The sequence below is a fragment of the Pelobates fuscus genome, chromosome 5 (assembly GCF_036172605.1).
Source record: "Pelobates fuscus isolate aPelFus1 chromosome 5, aPelFus1.pri, whole genome shotgun sequence".
Taxonomy (NCBI): Eukaryota; Metazoa; Chordata; class Amphibia; order Anura; family Pelobatidae; genus Pelobates; species Pelobates fuscus.
Window position 1 is genome coordinate 2,487,517 of NC_086321.1, and position 19,242 is coordinate 2,506,758.

At 44.8% G+C, this 19,242-nt stretch overlaps 1 protein-coding gene across 2 annotated transcripts in view; it reads right to left on the minus strand.

Annotated features, from left to right (window-relative positions):
• GBA2 (glucosylceramidase beta 2) overlaps positions 1-19,242 on the minus strand; it is a 210,243-nt gene that overhangs the window by 66,350 nt on the left and 124,651 nt on the right. For both annotated transcript variants that reach the window (XM_063453518.1, XM_063453519.1), the window contains exons 12-14: positions 14,426-14,533; positions 13,077-13,228; positions 10,603-10,709 (exon numbers count right to left, since the gene is read on the minus strand). In XM_063453518.1, coding sequence (XP_063309588.1) covers positions 10,603-10,709; positions 13,077-13,228; positions 14,426-14,533 — 367 coding nt within the window. The remainder of the gene's footprint in view (positions 1-10,602; positions 10,710-13,076; positions 13,229-14,425; positions 14,534-19,242) is intronic.

The window sequence follows — 19,242 nt, forward strand, 5'->3', positions numbered from 1 at the left end:
AGTCAAAGATACAAAGAGTCAATTAGTGAGAAGTTTTTTAAAAGAAGAAAAATCCCCAGTACGCTTAGATAACAACATTGGTTTTTATGGTTGTGGCCAATGCGCTGCATGGAAGAGAACAGGCAATAATAGGCGTATAATCAACGTTTTTAATTCAAACAATAATACCTACAAAGTTAAAGATTTTATAACAAGCTTCACGAAAAATGTGATTTATTTATTAGAATGTCCACGTGGCCTGAAATATGTTGGCAGAACCACTAGAGCTCTACATATACATATAGAAGAGCACTCAAGAAATATTTTATAAAGTTATGAAAATCATAGTGTTTCAGCACATTTTAATATCCACCATAACCACAACCCAAAGCGTATGAAATTTATGGGCATAAAAAACTGGAGAGGAGGGGACTTTAATAAAACCCATAGGTAAAGTAGAAACGCAGTGGATCTACAATCGGAATACTATGACTCCATATGGTCTAAACAATGACTTTGAAATATGCCATTTTCTAAAGTAAATTACCCCTGGAATTTGACTCTGATACAGATAGGGATTTTATTATGTATTTTGGACTGAATGTGTTTATTAAGAATAGAATAATAAATGGTATTTTAGATTTTATAACTTAAGATTCAGCAATAAATGTAAATGAATAATTTGTATATATATATATATATATATATATATATATATATATATGTATATATATATATATATATATATATATATATGGAGTGAATATAAGAAACTTGCATTTTTGGAGATAACATATAACCGCTTTAAGGAGTTTTCAGTTTGAGCTTTGTTAAGGGTTAATTGAGATTGCATTAAATTAAATGGTCTATTAATATATTTTATATATGCCCATATGTTCCAGTTGAAATACATGGTGAGGACAGAATGATGCCTCACAGAGGAAGTGAATGGACTTTGAAACGCATGATGAACCACAAAGAGACATGCCCCCACATACGAAACCGGAAATGACCTCATACGGAAGGAAATGAATGATGAGATTGAGGCATGGAACACAGTGCTGATCAGAACGAGCAAGGCATGGAACACAGTGCTGATCAGAATGAGCAACAGCTGATCGAGGCATGGAACACAGTGCTGATCAGAATGAGCAACAGCTGATCGAGGCATGGAACACAGTGCTGATTAGAACGAGCAACAGCTGATCGAGGCATGGAACACAGTGCTGATCAGAATGAGCAACAAGCTGATCGAGGCATGGAACACAGTGCTGATCAGAAAGAGCAAGGCATGGAACACAGTGCTGATCAGAACGAGCAACAGCTGATCGAGGCATGGAACACAGTGCTGATCAGAACGAGCAACAGCTGATCGAGGCATGGAACACAGTGCTGATCAGAACGAGCAAGGCATGGAACACAGTGCTGATCAGAATGAGCAACAGCTGATCGAGGCATCGAACATAGTGCTGATCAGAATAAGCAACAACTGACCGAGGCATGGAACACAGTGCTGATCAGAATGAGCAACAGCTGATCGAGGCATGGAACACAGTGCTGATCAGAATGAGCAAGGCATGGAACACAGTGCTGATCAGAACAAGCAACAGCTGATCGAGGCATGGGACACAGTGCTGATCAGAATGAGCAAGGCATGGAACACAGTGCTGATCAAAATGAGCAACAGCTGATCGAGGCATGGAACACAGTGCTGATCAGAACGAGCAAGGCATGGAACACAGTGCTGATCAGAATGAGCAACAGCTGATCGAGGCATGGAACACAGTGCTGATCAGAACGAGCAACAGCTGATCGAGGCATGGAACACAGTGCTGATCAGAACGAGCAACAGCTGATTGAGGCATGGAACACAGTGCTGATCAGAACTAGCAACAGCTGATCGAGGCATGGAACACAGTGCTAATCAGAATGAGCAACAGCTGATCGAGGCATGGAACACAGTGCTGATCAGAATGAGCAACAGCTGATCGAGGCATGGAACACAGTGCTGATCAGAACGAGCAACAGCTGATCGAGGCATGGAACACAGTGCTAATCAGAACGAGCAACAGCTGATCGAGGCATGGAACACAGTGCTGATCAGAACGAGCAACAGCTGATCGAGGCATGGAACACAGTGCTGATCAGAACGAGCAACAGCTGATCGAGGCATGGAACACAGTGCTAATCAGAACGAGCAACAGCTGATCGAGGCATGGAACACAGTGCTGATCAGAACGAGCAACAGCTGATCGAGGCATGGGACACAGTGCTGATCAGAACGAGCAACAGCTGATCGAGGCATGGGACACAGTGCTGATCAGAACGAGCAACAGCTGATCGAGGCATGGAACACAGTGCTGATCAGAATGAGCAACAGCCGATCGAGGCATGGAACACAGTGCTGATCAGAACGAGCAACAGCTGATCGAGGCATGGAACACAGTGCTGATCAGAACGAGCAACAGCTGATCGAGGCATGGAACACAGTGCTGATCAGAACGAGCAACAGCTGATCGAGGCATGGGACACAGTGCTGATCAGAACGAGCAACAGCTGATCGAGGCATGGAACACAGTGCTGATCAGAATGAGCAACAGCCGATCGAGGCATGGAACACAGTGCTGATCAGAATGAGCAACAGATGATCGAGGCATGGAACACAGTGCTGATCAGAATGAGCAACAGATGATCGAGGCATGGAACACAGTGCTGATCAGAACTAGCAACAGCTGATCGAGGCATGGAACACAGTGCTAATCAGAACGAGCAACAGCTGATCGAGGCATGGAACACAGTGCTGATCAGAATGAGCAACAGCTGATCGAGGCATGGAACACAGTGCTAATCAGAATGAGCAACAGCTGATCGAGGCATGGAACACAGTGCTGATCAGAACGAGCAAGGCATGGAACACAGTGCTAATCAGAATAAGCAACAGCTGATCGAGGCATGGAACACAGTGCTGATCAGAACGAGCAACAGCTGATCGAGGCATGGAACACAGTGCTGATCAGAACGAGCAACAGCTGATCGAGGCATGGAACACAGTGCTAATCAGAACGAGCAACAGCTGATCGAGGCATGGAACACAGTGCTGATCAGAATGAGCAACAGCTGATCGAGGCATGGAACACAGTGCTGATCAGAACGAGCAACAGCTGATCGAGGCATGGAACACAGTGCTGATCAGAACGAGCAACAGCTGATCGAGGCATGGGACACAGTGCTAATCAGAACGAGCAACAGCTGATCGAGGCATGGAACACAGTGCTGATCAGAATGAGCAACAGCCGATCGAGGCATGGAACACAGTGCTGATCAGAATGAGCAACAGATGATCGAGGCATGGAACACAGTGCTGATCAGAATGAGCAACAGATGATCGAGGCATGGAACACAGTGCTGATCAGAACTAGCAACAGCTGATCGAGGCATGGAACACAGTGCTAATCAGAACGAGCAACAGCTGATCGAGGCATGGAACACAGTGCTGATCAGAATGAGCAACAGCTGATCGAGGCATGGAACACAGTGCTAATCAGAATGAGCAACAGCTGATCGAGGCATGGAACACAGTGCTGATCAGAACGAGCAAGGCATGGAACACAGTGCTAATCAGAATAAGCAACAGCTGATCGAGGCATGGAACACAGTGCTGATCAGAACGAGCAAGGCATGGAACACAGTGCTGATCAGAACGAGCAAGGCATGAAACACAGTGCTGATCAGAACGAGCAACAGCTGATCGAGGCATGGAACACAGTGCTGATCAGAACGAGCAACAGCTGATCGAGGCATGGAACACAGTGCTGATCAGAACGAGCAACTGCTGATCGAGGCATGGAACACAGTGCTGATCAGAACGAGCAACAGCTGATCGAGGCATGGAACACAGTCCTGATCAGAACGAGCAACAGCTGATCGAGGCATGGAACACAGTGCTGATCAGAACGAGCAACAGCTGATCGAGGCATGGAACACAGTGCTGATCAGAACGAGCAACTGCTGATCGAGGCATGGAACACAGTGCTGATCAGAACGAGCAACTGCTGATCGAGGCATGGAACACAGTGCTGATCAGAACGAGTAACTGCTGATCGAGGCATGGAACACAGTGCTGATCGAGGCATGGAACACAGTGCTGATCAGAACGAGCAACAGCTGATCGAGGCATGGAACACAGTGCTGATCAGAACGAGCAACAGCTGATCGAGGCATGGAACACAGTGCTGATCAGAATGAGCAACAGCTGATCGAGGCATGGAACACAGTGCTGATCAGAACGAGCAACAGCTGATCGAGGCATGGAACACAGTGCTGATCAGAACGAGCAACAGCTGATCGAGGCATGGAACACAGTGCTGATCAGAACGAGCAACAGCTGATCGAGGCATGGAACACAGTGCTGATCAGAACGAGCAAGAGCTGATCGAGGCATGGAACACAGTGCTGATCAGAACGAGCAACTGCTGATCGAGGCATGGAACACAGTGCTGATCAGAACGAGCAACAGCTGATCGAGGCATGGAACACAGTGCTGATCAGAACGAGCAACAGCTGATCGAGGCATGGAACACAGTGCTGATCAGAACGAGCAACTGCTGATTGAGGCATGGAATACAGTGCTGATCAGAACGAGCAACTGCTGATCGAGGCAGGGAACACAGTGCTGATCAGAACGAGCAACAGCTGATCGAGGCATGGAACACAGTGCTGATCAGAACGAGCAACTGCTGATCGAGGCATGGAACACAGTGCTGATCGAGGCATGGAACACAGTGCTGATCAGAATGAGCAACAGCTGATCGAGGCATGGAACACAGTGCTGATCAGAACGAGCAACAGCTGATCGAGGCATGGAACACAGTGCTGATCAGAATGAGCAACAGCTGATCGAGGCATGGAACACAGTGCTGATCAGAACGAGCAACAGCTGATCGAGGCATGGAACACAGTGCTGATCAGAATGAGCAACAGATGATCGAGGCATGGAACACAGTGCTGATCAGAATGAGCAACAGCTGATTGAGGCATGGAACACAGTGCTGATCAGAATGAGCAACAGCTGATCGAGGCATGGAACACAGTGCTGATCAGAACGAGCAACAGCTGATCGAGGCATGGAACACAGTGCTGATCAGAATGAGCAACAGCCGATCGAGGCATGGAACACAGTGCTGATCAGAATGAGCAACAGATGATCGAGGCATGGAACACAGTGCTGATCAGAATGGGCAACAGATGATCGAGGCATGGAACACAGTGCTGATCAGAATGAGCAACAGATGATCGAGGCATGGAACACAGTGCTGATCAGAATGAGCAACAGATGATCGAGGCATGGAACACAGTGCTGATCAGAATGAGCAACAGATGATCGAGGCATGGAACACAGTGCTGATCAGAATGAGCAACAGATGATCGAGGCATGGAACACAGTGCTGATCAGAATGAGCAACAGCTGATCGAGGCATGGAACACAGTGCTGATCAGAACGAGCAACAGCTGATCGAGGCATGGAACACAGTGCTGATCAGAATGAGCAACAGCCGATCGAGGCATGGAACACAGTGCTGATCAGAATGAGCAACAGATGATCGAGGCATGGAACACAGTGCTGATCAGAATGAGCAACAGCTGATTGAGGCATGGAACACAGTGCTGATCAGAATGAGCAACAGCTGATCGAGCATGGAACACAGTGCTGATCAGAATGAGCAACAGCTGATCGAGGCATGGAACGCAGTGCTGATCAGAATGAGCAACAGCTGATCGAGGCATGGAACACAGTGCTGATCAGAACGAGCAACAGCTGATGAAAAGGAGGCTATTTAAACTGCAGGATCTGAAAGAGTCTATTACACAAGACTGAGAAAGCCGAGGGATCGGAGAAACGCGTATCTGACTATATAGACTATATATACATTGGTATTTGACATTTTTTATTGTTTTTACAGTATATTTTAATAAATTATATCTGTTTAACATTATTCTGTGATTCCTGCTGTTGCGAAGAAGGGAGTGTAGTCCCTAACTACACAGAGTTCGGTTACTGAGCCAGGTCACAGGCTCTCTGTTTGTGAGTATACTATATTAGTAATTCTTGTATAGAATAACAAACAGAATTATACTATATTGCTTATTTCCTGCTTTTTTGATAAAAACTCCTCACTTTGGAAATCTAGCCAACGGAACAGGGGAGGGGTCGCCCATAACGGACCCACAGGCTTTCCACACCAGAGCTAGGTCTATATAGCTCTGGAATATGTGAGTGTTCCGTTATTCAGTGTTATATATATATGTTCTAAAGGTTTTACTCTATATGTATTTTACTTTATGTTAAAGGTGTAACGAAAGAAAGTTACTGTGACGAGAGCAATCTCGCCACATTGCATTGGAGAAGCCTGGCTGGCCGACTGCTGCCTTTGGACTATGGCCCTGGGAGATTGGGCCCTTTAAAAACAGTATTCAGCCATACCAGAGTGTATGTCACTCATTCTGGCCCTTTAAATACAGTGGGGTCATTTGGTACTTGCCCTGTGTGAGCTGTGGTAACCCAGGTAGCTATGCCATGGAGCCTATTCATGTGATTAAAGACTTTGGCTCTATGGCGATTAAACTGTATTCGGTTGGTCTGAGTGCCATTCACCTAATAATGTGCACTCAGACCTGAGCTATCTGGGGATATGTGAAATGTCTGTGTGTTATGTGTAAAATGTGACTTTATGTATTTTAAAGTGTTTTATGTCGTTTTGCAACCATGTGGTTAATGGAGTCTGCCTCTAGTCCTGGATAATTGGATTACTTCTCCAATTATCTCCAGGGCAGAAGGGAGGAAACCAGGATGCATTGTGGGGATGTTTTTTCTGCCAGCCAGGGGGAACAAAAGATACTTTTACTAACTTTTGAACCCCTGGTCTGATTCATGAAATTTTTTAATACGTTGTTCCCCTAAATGGATTGATTGAGGATATGTATTTTTATGTGAATGTGATGTATGGTTTTAAAGTTACAGAGTATGTGTGGAAACTGTATTTTTACTGTATGTATAATGGGATTATGTGTCACACTAAGGGGAGGGGATGTGTGGGTTGCACCCGTGATACTATTGGTTATGTTATGCCTCCCCCTGGGTGTGGCCTGTATGTGTACTCATGTAATAAAAACCAGGCTGGGTGCCCCAGCACCTCAGACCACTGCTTGACCTTCAACACGGAGCCTTGTCTTGTTCTTGGGGGGATTCACTGTATGCTGTTGGAGATTGATTGCTAGGAGTGTAAGCTGATGTATGCTTTTCCTATTCGTCTGCTAGCAGCTATTCGTGAGGTTCCAGCTTGGAGTGTTATCTTATTCCCTGGTATACAGGAGTTTGATGCATTCACCTATATCCAATTCGTGAGTTTTGATGTTCTGCAGTAGCTGTGCCTTTCTGTAAAAAGGGGATTATCACCTAAATGGATTTTAACCCCTCATATGCTGAAACGGTCCGTTACAGTTACCAAGGTGGAATACTATAAAGTGAAGTGATTAAGTATCTTATAAAGGCTTTTTGTAAACCACCAGGGTATAGTTTAGACCGACCGCACACGAGGCGCCTGCCCAAAAAGGTTTAATGAACACAAGGCTGTGAGGTCGGACTCTTTTGGGAGTATAAACTGCATAAAAAAAAACCAATCCAAAACTGCTTGTGTGTACATTCGTTAGGTGTATCGCGTTCAGGGGGAGTTTGCTCCCCCTGAACGCCACTCTGTTCGCCAGAATCCCCACGAATATAAAGGAAGGTGGAAGTCCCAGCAGTGTTCGCGCCGGCGAGTGTCTGGTTTTAGTTCCATACACTCGATGACCAAACACCGCTGTCTCTGTTCGTATTTCAAGATGGAACATACGAACGGCGGCCACCCAGCCAACCGCTTGGAACGTTCATGTAATTGCAGTGTGTAGAGGTGTGAACAGGGTTTATTGGGGTTAACAAGCGGCACACTCCTCATATGGGAAGTCTGGCATTCGGTAATTTGTTCGGTTGTCAAACACGACAGTGTTAATAGGCAAGATGGCTGTTATTTACCAAACGGGCAGACGAACAGGGGACATAACAAGATGATCCAGGGACTATGAGCATGAAACATAGGAAATAAAAGGGGGGACAAGATACAGACAGCCCATAGCAGAAATAAGGGTGACAGTCCAAGGTTCATTCAGCTACAATACAGAAATATATGAAATAATACATTGTAAACATGCCTGAACCCCCACACATATTATATGTCCAGATAGCCGGCTTCAGAGCACCCAAACTGGCAAAATAGCTCTCTGATCCCACATTCCCAGCGGCATTCCCAATGCCACCGAGGTAAAGTTCGAAAGTCTCCAAATAGTCTCAAAACTGTGAACTGTCTTTGGGTCTCAGCAGTAGCGTTGGTTTACTGGTGTAACAGGTGGCGAAAGGGGAAAACGGAATAGACGTCCGCAGAAGAGGCCCCGGGGAATTGCGCCAGAGTTCTAAAGGGCCCTGTTATATTGCCGCTATTCGTAAACTTGCTCGCCACGTGTTGAAGAAAACGGCGGCGATCTGGTCCCCAGAACACAGACAGTGGGACTTGGTCGAGTGACTGGACCAGTCACTCGACCAAGTCCCACTGTCTGTGTTCTGGGGACCAGATCGCCGCCGTTTTCTTCAACACGTGGCGAGCAAGTTTACCAATAGCGGCAATATAACAGGGCCCTTTAGAACTCTGTTTGCTCTCAGAAATAACAGGGCTTTGGAATGAAAAGGGGGTTGGAACCGAGGGCTACCAAACGCAGACCCGTAATAGATACCCCAAATACAGGTAATACTCGAAAAATTAGAATATCGTGCAAAAGTTCATTTATTTCAGTAATGCAACGTAAAAGGGGAAACTAATATATGAGATAGACGCATTACATGCAAAGCAAGATAGTTCAAGCCATGATTTGTCATAAGTGCGATGATTATGGCTTACATGAAAACCCCAAATCCACAATCTCAGTAAATTAGAATATTGTGAAAAGGTGCAATATTCTAGGCTCACAGTGTCCCACTCTAATCAGCTAAGTCAGCCATAACACCTGCAGAGGGTTTCTGAGCCTTTAAATGATCTCTCAGGCTGGTTCAGTAGGAATCACAATCACGGGGAAGACTGCTGACCTGACAGTTGTGCAGAAAACCATCATTGACACCATCCATAAGGAGGGAAAGCCTCAAAAGGTAATTGCAAAGGAAGTTGGAAGTGCTGTATCAAAGCACATTAATAGAAAGTTATGTGAAAGGGAAAAGTGTGGAAGAAAAAGGTGCACAAGCAGCAGGGATTACCGCAGCCTGGAGAGGATTATCAGGAAAAGGCCATTCAAAAGTGTTGGGGACTTTCACATGGAGTGGACTGAGGCTGGAGTCAGTGCATCAAGAGCCACCACACACAGACGGATCCTGGACATGGGCTTCAGATGTCGTATTCCTCTTGTCAAGCCGCTCCTGAACAACAAACAACGTCAGAAGCGTCTTACCTGGGCTAAAGAAAAACAGACCTGGTCTGTTGCTCAGTGGTCCAAAGTCCTCTTTTCTGATGAGAGCAACTTTTGCATCTAATTTGGAAACCAAGGACCCAGAGTCTGGAGGAAGAATGGAGAGGCACACACTGCAAGATGCTTGAAGTCCAGTGTGAAGTTTCCACAGTCTGTGTTGATTTGGGGAGCCATGTCATCTGCTGGTGTTGGTCCACTGTGCTTCATTAAGTCCTGGGTCAACGCCGTCTACCAGGAGATTTTGGAGCACTTCAGGCTTCCTTCCGCAGACGAGCTTTATGGGGATGTTGACTTAATTTTCCAGTAGGAAAACTCGCCTGACCTGAACCCTATAGAGAATCTATGGGGCATTGCCAAGAGAAAGATGAGAGACATAAGACCGAACAATGCAGAAGAGCTGAAGGCCGCTATTGAAGCATCCTGCTCTTCCATAACACCCCAGCAGTGCCACAGGCTGATAGCTTCCATGCTACGCCGCATTGAGGCAGTAATTGCTGCAAAAGGGGCCCAAACCAAGTACTGAGTCCATATGCATGCTTATACTTTTCAGAGGTCCGATATTGTTCTATGTACACTCCTTGTTTTATTGATTGCATTTAATATTCTAATTTACTGAGATTGTGGATTTGGGTTTTTCATGAGCTGTAAGCCATAATCATCGCACTAATGACAAATCACGGCTTGAACTATCTTGCTTTGCATGTAATGCGTCTCTCATATATTAGTTTCCCCTTTACGTTGCATTACTGAAATAAATGAACTTTTGCACGATATTCTAATTTTTCGAGTATCACCTGTATGTGGTTTCGTCATACTAGGAAACAAAAAACAACAACCCAGTATAATACATTAACTGGTACAAATGGCGGCTTTTAAATAAAAAAACCCAGGGAGTGTACCCAGCACAGCAGCTATTCTGTGAATTTCGTCCTCCTGGGAGTTATATATCCTCATGATTACTTCCCAAAACACAATTAGAGACAAGTAGTCAAATGGTTTGAAATCTTACAGAGTGGGGTAGTGGTTATGGTGCTCATACTGCTTCTTTAAATAAGCAGCGTCCTCAGATAAATAACTTACCTTGGTCCAGTCATCACCCACCCATCGTATGTCTGATCTGCAAACCCAGAGTTTTCAATGAGTCCATCGCCGTCTTGATCAAACTTTAATGTGATGTCCATAACATTCTGCGGATAAATATAGAACAAGTTAATCAGTGCGGAACCACACAGAAACATGTGATATACAGATGTCTATTAATGGATAGCTATTTATTTGTTGGTTTTATACTAAATATATATTTGGTAGTTTAACCAAATATTTCTCAACTTAATAAAGCATTTGATTTAACATACATAACTGGCAGGTTGGCCACATACGGTCACGTTGCACACCACCTGGTTCTAAAGGATGTACGTGGTAGATTGGTCACATACTATTACGTAGAATAACCACCTGGTTGTATAAGATGCTCGTGGTAGGTTGGCTACATACTGTCACATAGAACAAGCTATTGGTTCTATAAAATGTATGTGGCGAAAGTAACCTCACCACGTGTTCTTGAAGGGGCCTGTTTGCCAGCCTCCTGCCCCAGGACTATGGGCCATGCACAAAGGGTCATAAAAGACCTTGTTCGTGCCTTCTTGGCTATTCTGTTTGGTAGTTTGCATTCCCCTCCTATTTTAACATTGTCCTGTTCGACTACCGAACAACCGTCCGAACCAGGGACCACCTGGGAGCTTGTTAACACCTATTAACAAGTTGGAACGTTTCTCACCGCAGTGTTCTAATTGTTCATCTGGGTGGCAGCAATTCCTATGGACAACCATGAGTTGGCGGCCATCTTGTTCGCATGAACGCAGGCAGCGGGGTTTGGGCATGAATCTCATGGAATTAAAATCGGACACAGAAACTCACGAACAACGCTGGATTTCCAACATCACCTGCGTTCGGTTCTATACAAGTTAGAAAGGCACTGTTCGGTGGGATTGTTCGTCTGGATGAGGGGAACAAGCTCCAGGGTAAAAACATTGACTATGTTCGGTAGTTTATTAGTTTTTGAACTACCGAACTAGACCGACCGCAAGCCATGATTCTCTGGAACTATTTTGGGCATGGGACCATGCGTGCAGTCAAATAAATGACTTCCAGGTAATTTTTGGATATGTTGGTCACCCAGATCAGGGCTATCAGGGGATGTAACTTGTGGGGTTTTATGTGTTTTGGGGGTACTTTTGGGTGTTTAGGAAAAAGCGTGTATTTCTGTACTTGGAGATAATTGAATTAGATAGGTACAGTTCCTGATCCAATTATCTCCCAGACAGAAGGGAGGGATTGTATGATTGTATATGGGAGTGGCATGCATTTGAATACCATTGTCATTGGTCTGTAAATTTATACCGTAGTTCCCCACAAGGTCCATGTGGGAGTACACCTTGCATGGGGACTTGCATAAAAGGCCAGTGTGGCTACCAAAAAATCAGTTCCTGCCAACCCTCAACATTAAGTCTCGTTTTATGTGTGGGAGGAACAGCTGTATCTACCCTGGGGATTGCTAAATCACTATACTCTCCTGGGATTATAATCACTAGCTCTTATAAGACAAATACAAAAAGAAAGGATCAGCGCTCTCTCTCTAAACAGCACACAGTAGAAGATAGATATGGAGGTGGCAGCACACCCTCCTAGGCCCTATAGCATAAGTAGTAAAAACAGATACATTTTATACTGCACTCTACCTTATTTGGGACTTACTGCACCATTAGTTGTTATTTTTCTTTTTCATATGAACCACTAAGACGTACACATATAACGTTGAGGAATACATCTACTATCAAAAACTGTATCCTCCTCCACAGAGAACCCCTTGGTGTTGAATTTATCCACCATAAAGACATTCTAACCCTGGACTTCTGATTCTAAACGTATACTTTTTTCTTTATCCCTTAGCTTGGTGTATTGCTGTATATTAGATTCATTATTATCCCATTTGTTTTTAGTGGCGCTACCTTCCTTCTATCTGTTTTTACTACTAGCTCTTATAAGAGCTCAATGGAGTAGGAGAGGTCCACCCACTGGAAGCTGGATCCTGGGTTGGATCCAGGGTGGATGGAGGACAGCGCGACCCCAGCCAAGCTGGGTGCTTATGGTGTCCGGTGGGGTGCTTATAGTACTCCAGAATACTAGTAAGCAGCGATTGGCGGAGGCACCCAGTTGGGGTGCCAGGCGGTCCGTCACACCCCTGATTCTATATGATGCTCGTGGCAAGTTGACCACGCACTGTCACATAGAATAAACTCTTGATTCTATAAGATGTAGGTGGCAGGTTGGCCACATATTGTCACGCAGAATAATCTCCTGATTCTATAAGATGTAGGTGGCAGGTTGGCTACATGTACTGTCACGTAGAATAAACTCCTGATTCTATAAGATGTAGGTGGCAGGTTGGCCACACATACTGTCACGTAGAATAAACTCCTGATTCTATTACATGTAGGTGGCAGGTTGGCCACATACTGTCAGGTAGAATGAGCTCCTGATTCTATGACATGTACCTGGCAAACAGGCCACAGGTCCTTTAGGTAAGTGGCGTTCTTGGTCATATGATAGTCTCGATAAACTTGGAGCACAAATTTGAGGTTTAGGTCCTTCCAGTGGGCAGTGTCATGAATGAGGTAGGCATTTAGTTTCTGCCATGGGTCATCTTCTAAAAACAGAACAAGAAGCAATATTAGAATATACCATAGTGGGACAACTGGGGCTTACACCACAGAGGAAGAAGCCAGAGAGATGTAACATGAAGAGAAAACATAGGAAAGAGTCACTAAAAGATAAAGAGTGTGTCGAAAGCGACGTCGCCACTAGTTTTTGGAGGGGACTGATTGCCAGCCTCATGCCTTGGGACTATGGCCCCTGGGAGATTGGGCACTTTAAAAACAGTATTGGGGCTTATGGACTTGTATTGGTGTATAAAAGACTTTTGGCCCATTAATTGGAACTGGTTGCTTTGTCCCTCCTCAATCTCTATCTCAGCCCTTGCTAAACTTAAACCCCATGGCGATTTGACTGTGTTCGTGGGATCTGAGCGCTGTTCGTATATATTGAGCGCTCAGATCCAAGCTATCTGGGGATAGGTTGAATGTGGGGGTTCTGTTCAGTATGATAGGAATGATGTATTTTTATGTGTTTTACTGTTGTTGTGAATGGAGATATTTTCTGTATGCTGGAAATAATTGGCTTACCACACCCAAGCCATGCTTGCAGTTGGTCAAAAAGAGATTTCCAACTAAATTTGAACCACTGGACCAATTTGTATGATTTTGACATATGTTTGTATTTGGAGTATGCGGATTCTGAAAATGTAAGTGAATGTGATGTATGTTATGTGAATGTGATGTATACTTTTAAAGTTATGAACATTGTGTAAAATTGTGTATTTTCCTGCCTGTGATAATTACGTTAGCCCATTGTGTTCAGTAATTATATCACAGGCAGAGGGGAGAATTTTGTGTGTAATTGCTGGGAGTGTCTGAGTGTATTGTACGTATTGATTGGTTGTTCTGCAAAACTCTGTGGGCGGTACTATGTGCATAAAAGCAGAGTGTTCTACTTCACCCTCAATTTGGAATGCCCTCTCTTATTGGGGGAATCTGCTACAAGGGATTGCTATGCTAGTCATACTCTCTTGCTATATTCACTGCTAAGCTCTTGTAAGAGCTTGTTCCTGTCTTGCTCTCTGAAGGAGTCTACGGTGGTTCTGGTGTCGGCTGGAGTGCTTGGAGCCCTCAGGAAGCGCTAGGAGCATCCTTCAACAGAGGTACCCAGTCGGGGTGCCAGGTGATCCGTTTCAAAGAGTAACTCACCACTGAAGAGTATAAAATGAAAGATAAAACCTGACCAGTACCTGGATCTCCGACATCATGAGGGACCACGTTCTTGGTTTTAATAGGAGCCACTGAACCGCTCATTAGATACTTAGTCCTTTGTAGGTCCTCCTGCAGCACTGCAGCCGCTTAAAATGGATGTATGGAAAAAGATAGAAAGATACAAAATTACTACAATCTCCAGGGAGAAAAGCAGCCATAACATAGCTTTAGCTATTACACCCTTCGTGACCAGACCACTTTTCAATTTTCTTACCGTGAAGGACCAGGGCTGTGTTTACATTTCTGCGGTGTTTGTGTTTAGCTGTAATTTTCCTCTTACTCATTTACTGTACCCACACATATTATATAGCGTTTTCCCCCCATTAAATGGTCTTTCTAAATATACCATTATTTTCATCATATCATATAATTTACTAAAAAAAATACACACTTTTTCGAACTTTGACCCCCAAAATCTGTTACGCATCTACAACCGCCAAAAAACACCCATGATAAATAGTTACTAAATTTTGTCATGAGTTTAGAAATATCCAATGTTAACATGTTCTTATCTTTTTTTTTAGCACTTTGCTATTTCCAAACTATTTTTCCCCCCAAATTAACGCAAGTTACATTGTAACCTCTGATATCTGTCAGGAATCCCTGAATAACCATCACATGTATATATCTTTGAAAAGAAGACAACCTAAGGTATTAAACCTGGTATTTTGACTCTTTTCATGCAACCATTTTACCACCAATCTCTGCCAAATTAAAACAAAAAAATAATAATTGGTGATTTATTTGACACATAGCAATTTAAGAATACATGTACAGTGAACTTTCAGGGATACTGCCAAAGAACACCCCAATATGTGTTCAGCCACATCTCCTGAGTACAGTGATATCCCCCATGTATAGGTGTGTCGGGTTCTCTGGGGGCTAAAAGACCTTATTTGGAGGGTGCGCATTCCAGTTTTCCAACTTGGAATTTTCACAGTTAGTCATCATGCACCCATGTCCAATTTGGGACATTTTTGAAGCCGGACAATATAATTTACCCCCATCAAACCATATATTTTTGAAAGCAGACACCCTAGGGTATTTGAACACTTTCCATGCACTAATTCTACCACCAGTCTCTGTCAAACATTTGGGTAGTCATTTTTTTGTGTTATTTTTCACACTTATTCTACTTTAGGCATTGATTCTCAGCTCCTGTTAGGTGTTACTGCCAAAGAACACCCCACTATGTGTTCAGCCACATCTCCTGAGTACATTGATATCCCCCATGAATAGGTGTGTCGGGTTGTCTGGGGGCTAAAAGACCTTATTTGGAGTAATTTTCACCTTAAACAAAAACATCACTTTCACTGACAATATGTCAGGATCGGGACAGGGATCCAACACACAGAGTACAAAGCGTAGTAGGTACGTATACCGGACCTTAGAATGGCCGGACTTAACGTAAGGACTAAGTATAGAATGGTCAGAGACAAGCCGAGGTCGAGGGAACGAGAAGACAGGTAAGCGAGAGACAAGCCGGGTCAAAGGATAACAGAGATAAGCAGAGTAATACAAACAAGCCGGATCAGAACCAAAGAGACAATAGACATACAAGAGCACTGAGTGACTAGACTGGTTAGAACCACGACAGGGCAATGAGCAAATGCGGGAAGCTCTATTAAATACCCCGGTTCTAGGAGGTAATCACACCCCCGACGAGTCCTGGTTCGTGTTCAGGGTTTGAGTGACAGGTCGAGCAGGTTTGGCGTCATGACGTCGGCTACTGAGCGTCACGTCATAAAAGGGCGTGGATCCCTCGCGGCCGGCGTGTAACCGACCGGAGGGACCGCGAGGAACGGAGGAAACAGCCCTTCTGAACGGGAAAACGTCTAAGTCTCTCCTCTTATCAGAGGTAGAGACTACAGGTACCCTGACACAATATCATTGTTGTGATACGTTTTACTGTTTTGAAACACTAATATTTGTGTTCAGCCAAGTCTCCATCTAACTTTTAAACCACTGGACCCCTGGCTTATGGAGAAGCCTGATTGCCAGCCCCCTGCCTCATGACTATGGCCCCTGGAAAGTATTGCCATTTAAAAACACTATTTGGACTTATTGGTGCTTAAAAGACTGTTCTCAACCTCTCATCAGCCCGTGCTAAACTTTAACCCCATGGCAATTTTATTCTGTTTGTGGGATCTGAGCGATGTTTGGATATATTGAGCGCTCAGATCCAAGCTATCTGGGGATAGGTTGAATGTGGGGGTTCTGTTCAGTGTAATGGGAATGGTGTATTTTTGCGTATGTTTGCTGCTGTTGTGAATGGAAATATTTTCTGTACCTGGAGATAATTTGCTTAACACACCCAGTTAAGCCAATTATCTCCAGGATAGAGGAGAAGATAGACCGGCTGCACAGCCTAACTCTGTGGAACTGGTTTGGGCAGGAAAGCCATGCTTGCAGTCAGTTAAAAATGACTTCCATCTAACTTTTGAACCACTGGACCAATTTGTATGATTTTACAATATGTGTGTATACTGCGTATGCTGGTTCAGAATATGTAAGTTTTATGTGAATGTGAGGTATACTTTTAAAGTTGTGAATATTGTGTAAAACTGTGTATTTTCCTGCCTGTGATAATTACGTTAGACCATTGTGTACAGTAATTCTATCACAGGCAGAGGGGAGGATTTTGCTGGAATGAAAAGGAGTGTTTGACTGTATTGTAATGTTTTTATTGGTTGTTCCACAAGACCACGTGGGTGGTAACCTTGTGGGAAAAGTTGCATATAAGTTCCAATAAACCCTCAGACTGCTGAGTTCCTGTTTTACTTTCAACATAAAACCTCGTCTCATGTTTGGGGGAAAAGGCTGCATTTACACTGGGAATTGCTATACACTGTATACCCCCTTGGCAATAATCACTAAGCTCTGTTAAGAGCTTGTTCCAGCTTCGCTCTCTGCAGGAAGAGATGTTCGGTCTGCAGTGCTGATGGTTTCAAGTGGTGTGCTTGGAGTCCTCGGGAAGCACTAGGAGCATCCATCAATGGAAGTACTCGGAAGACGACGGAGGACTTCAGCCCCGTTATCAACCTGCGCCCTCAATGCATATGTCGTCTACCGACATTTCAAAATAGAGGGCATCTATCTTCTCAGAGATCTGCTCCGCGAGGGTGATTGGTTCGCTTGATTGGATCTGAAGGACGCCTACCTCATGGTCCCTATCCACCGCGAAGACAGGAGCTTCCTTCAGTTTTCCTGGCTGGAACAAACCTGGCAATTCACGTGCCTTCTATTTGGCCTCAGTTCGGCTCCTTGGTGCTTCAACAAGCTGCTAAAAAAACAGTCACAGCAACCCTGAGACGATATTCTGTTGATGGCACAGTGTTCAACTGTCCTGCGTCGGCAGACATCGCTCACGAAACGTCTGCTTCAGGACCTGGGATTCGCCATCATCGTGGAAAAATCTGAACTGAACCCCTCTCAGTTGGTCCAGTTTCTGAGTTTTGTGGTGGATTCGGATCAGGCAGTGCTGAAGTCCAAGGTGACCGACATCAGGAAGCATAATTCTATGTTTCTATCTTAAAGGTAGGCAGACAATGTAATAGAGCAGCAGGAAATGCTAGCAGAATGCTTGGTTGTATAGGGAGAAGTATTAGCAGTAGAAAGAGGGAAGTGCTCATGCCATTGTACAGAACACTGGTGAGACCTCATTTGGAGTATTGTACGCAGTACTGGAGACCGTATCTTCAGAAGGATATTGATACTTTAGAGAGAGTTCAGAGAAGGGCTACTAAACTGGCTCATGGATTGCAGGATAAAACTTACCAGGAAAGGTTAAAGGATCTTAACATGTATAGCTTGGAGGAAAGACGAGAAGGGGGGGATATGATAGAAACATTTAAATACATAAAGGGAATCAACAGAGTAAAGGAGGAGACCATATTTAAAAGAAGAAAAACTACCACAACAAGTGGTAGAGGTTAAAGGGAAACTCCAGTGCCAGGAAAACAATCAGTTTTCCTGGCACTGCAGGTCCCCTCTCCCTCCCACCTCCCATCCCCAGTTGCTGAAGGGGTGAAAACCCCTTCAGTGACTTACCAGAAGCAGCGACGATGTCCCACGTCGCTGCTTCTCCCTCCGCCGTGGCTCCTCCTAGTGATTGCGTCAGCCAGTGGGTGAGACTGATCCCGCCCACCAGCTGGGGAGACCTAATGTGCCGCGCATGCGCATTAGCGCTCCCCATAGGAAAGCATTGGTAATGCTTTTCGATGCTTTCCTATGGGGAAATGAGCGACGCTAGAGGTCCTCACACAGCGTGAGGACGTCCAGCGACGCCCTAGCACAGGTTTCCTATGCTATGATCCAGTAAGTGCCCTCTAGTGGCTTGTGGCGAAACCGACCTCGCCACGTGTCCTTGGAGGGGGCTGCTTGCCCGCCTCTTGCCTTTTGACTATGGACCCGACTTTATGTGAATGTGTTAACCCAGATAGCTTTCTTCCATCTCTGACTGGATGTCTTCCTGCTTTCTGAAACTCAATCTCTCAAAAACTGAGCTCCTTGTCTTTCCTCCTCCTAATACTGATCCTCCTTTTTCGCTCTCCCTCCAAGTTTGTGGTACCAACATCAGTCCATCCTTGCAAGCGCGCTGTCTTGGCGTCATACTTGACTCTGGTCTCACCTTTGAGCCTCACATCCAGCATGTTGCCAAATCCTGTAGATTCCATCTTAAAAACATAGCCCGCATCCGCCCCTTTCTTGCACCAGATACTACCAAGGAGCTTGTCCATGCTCTAGTAATTTCCCGCATGGATTATTGTAACCCTCTCCTGATTGGTCTTCCCAA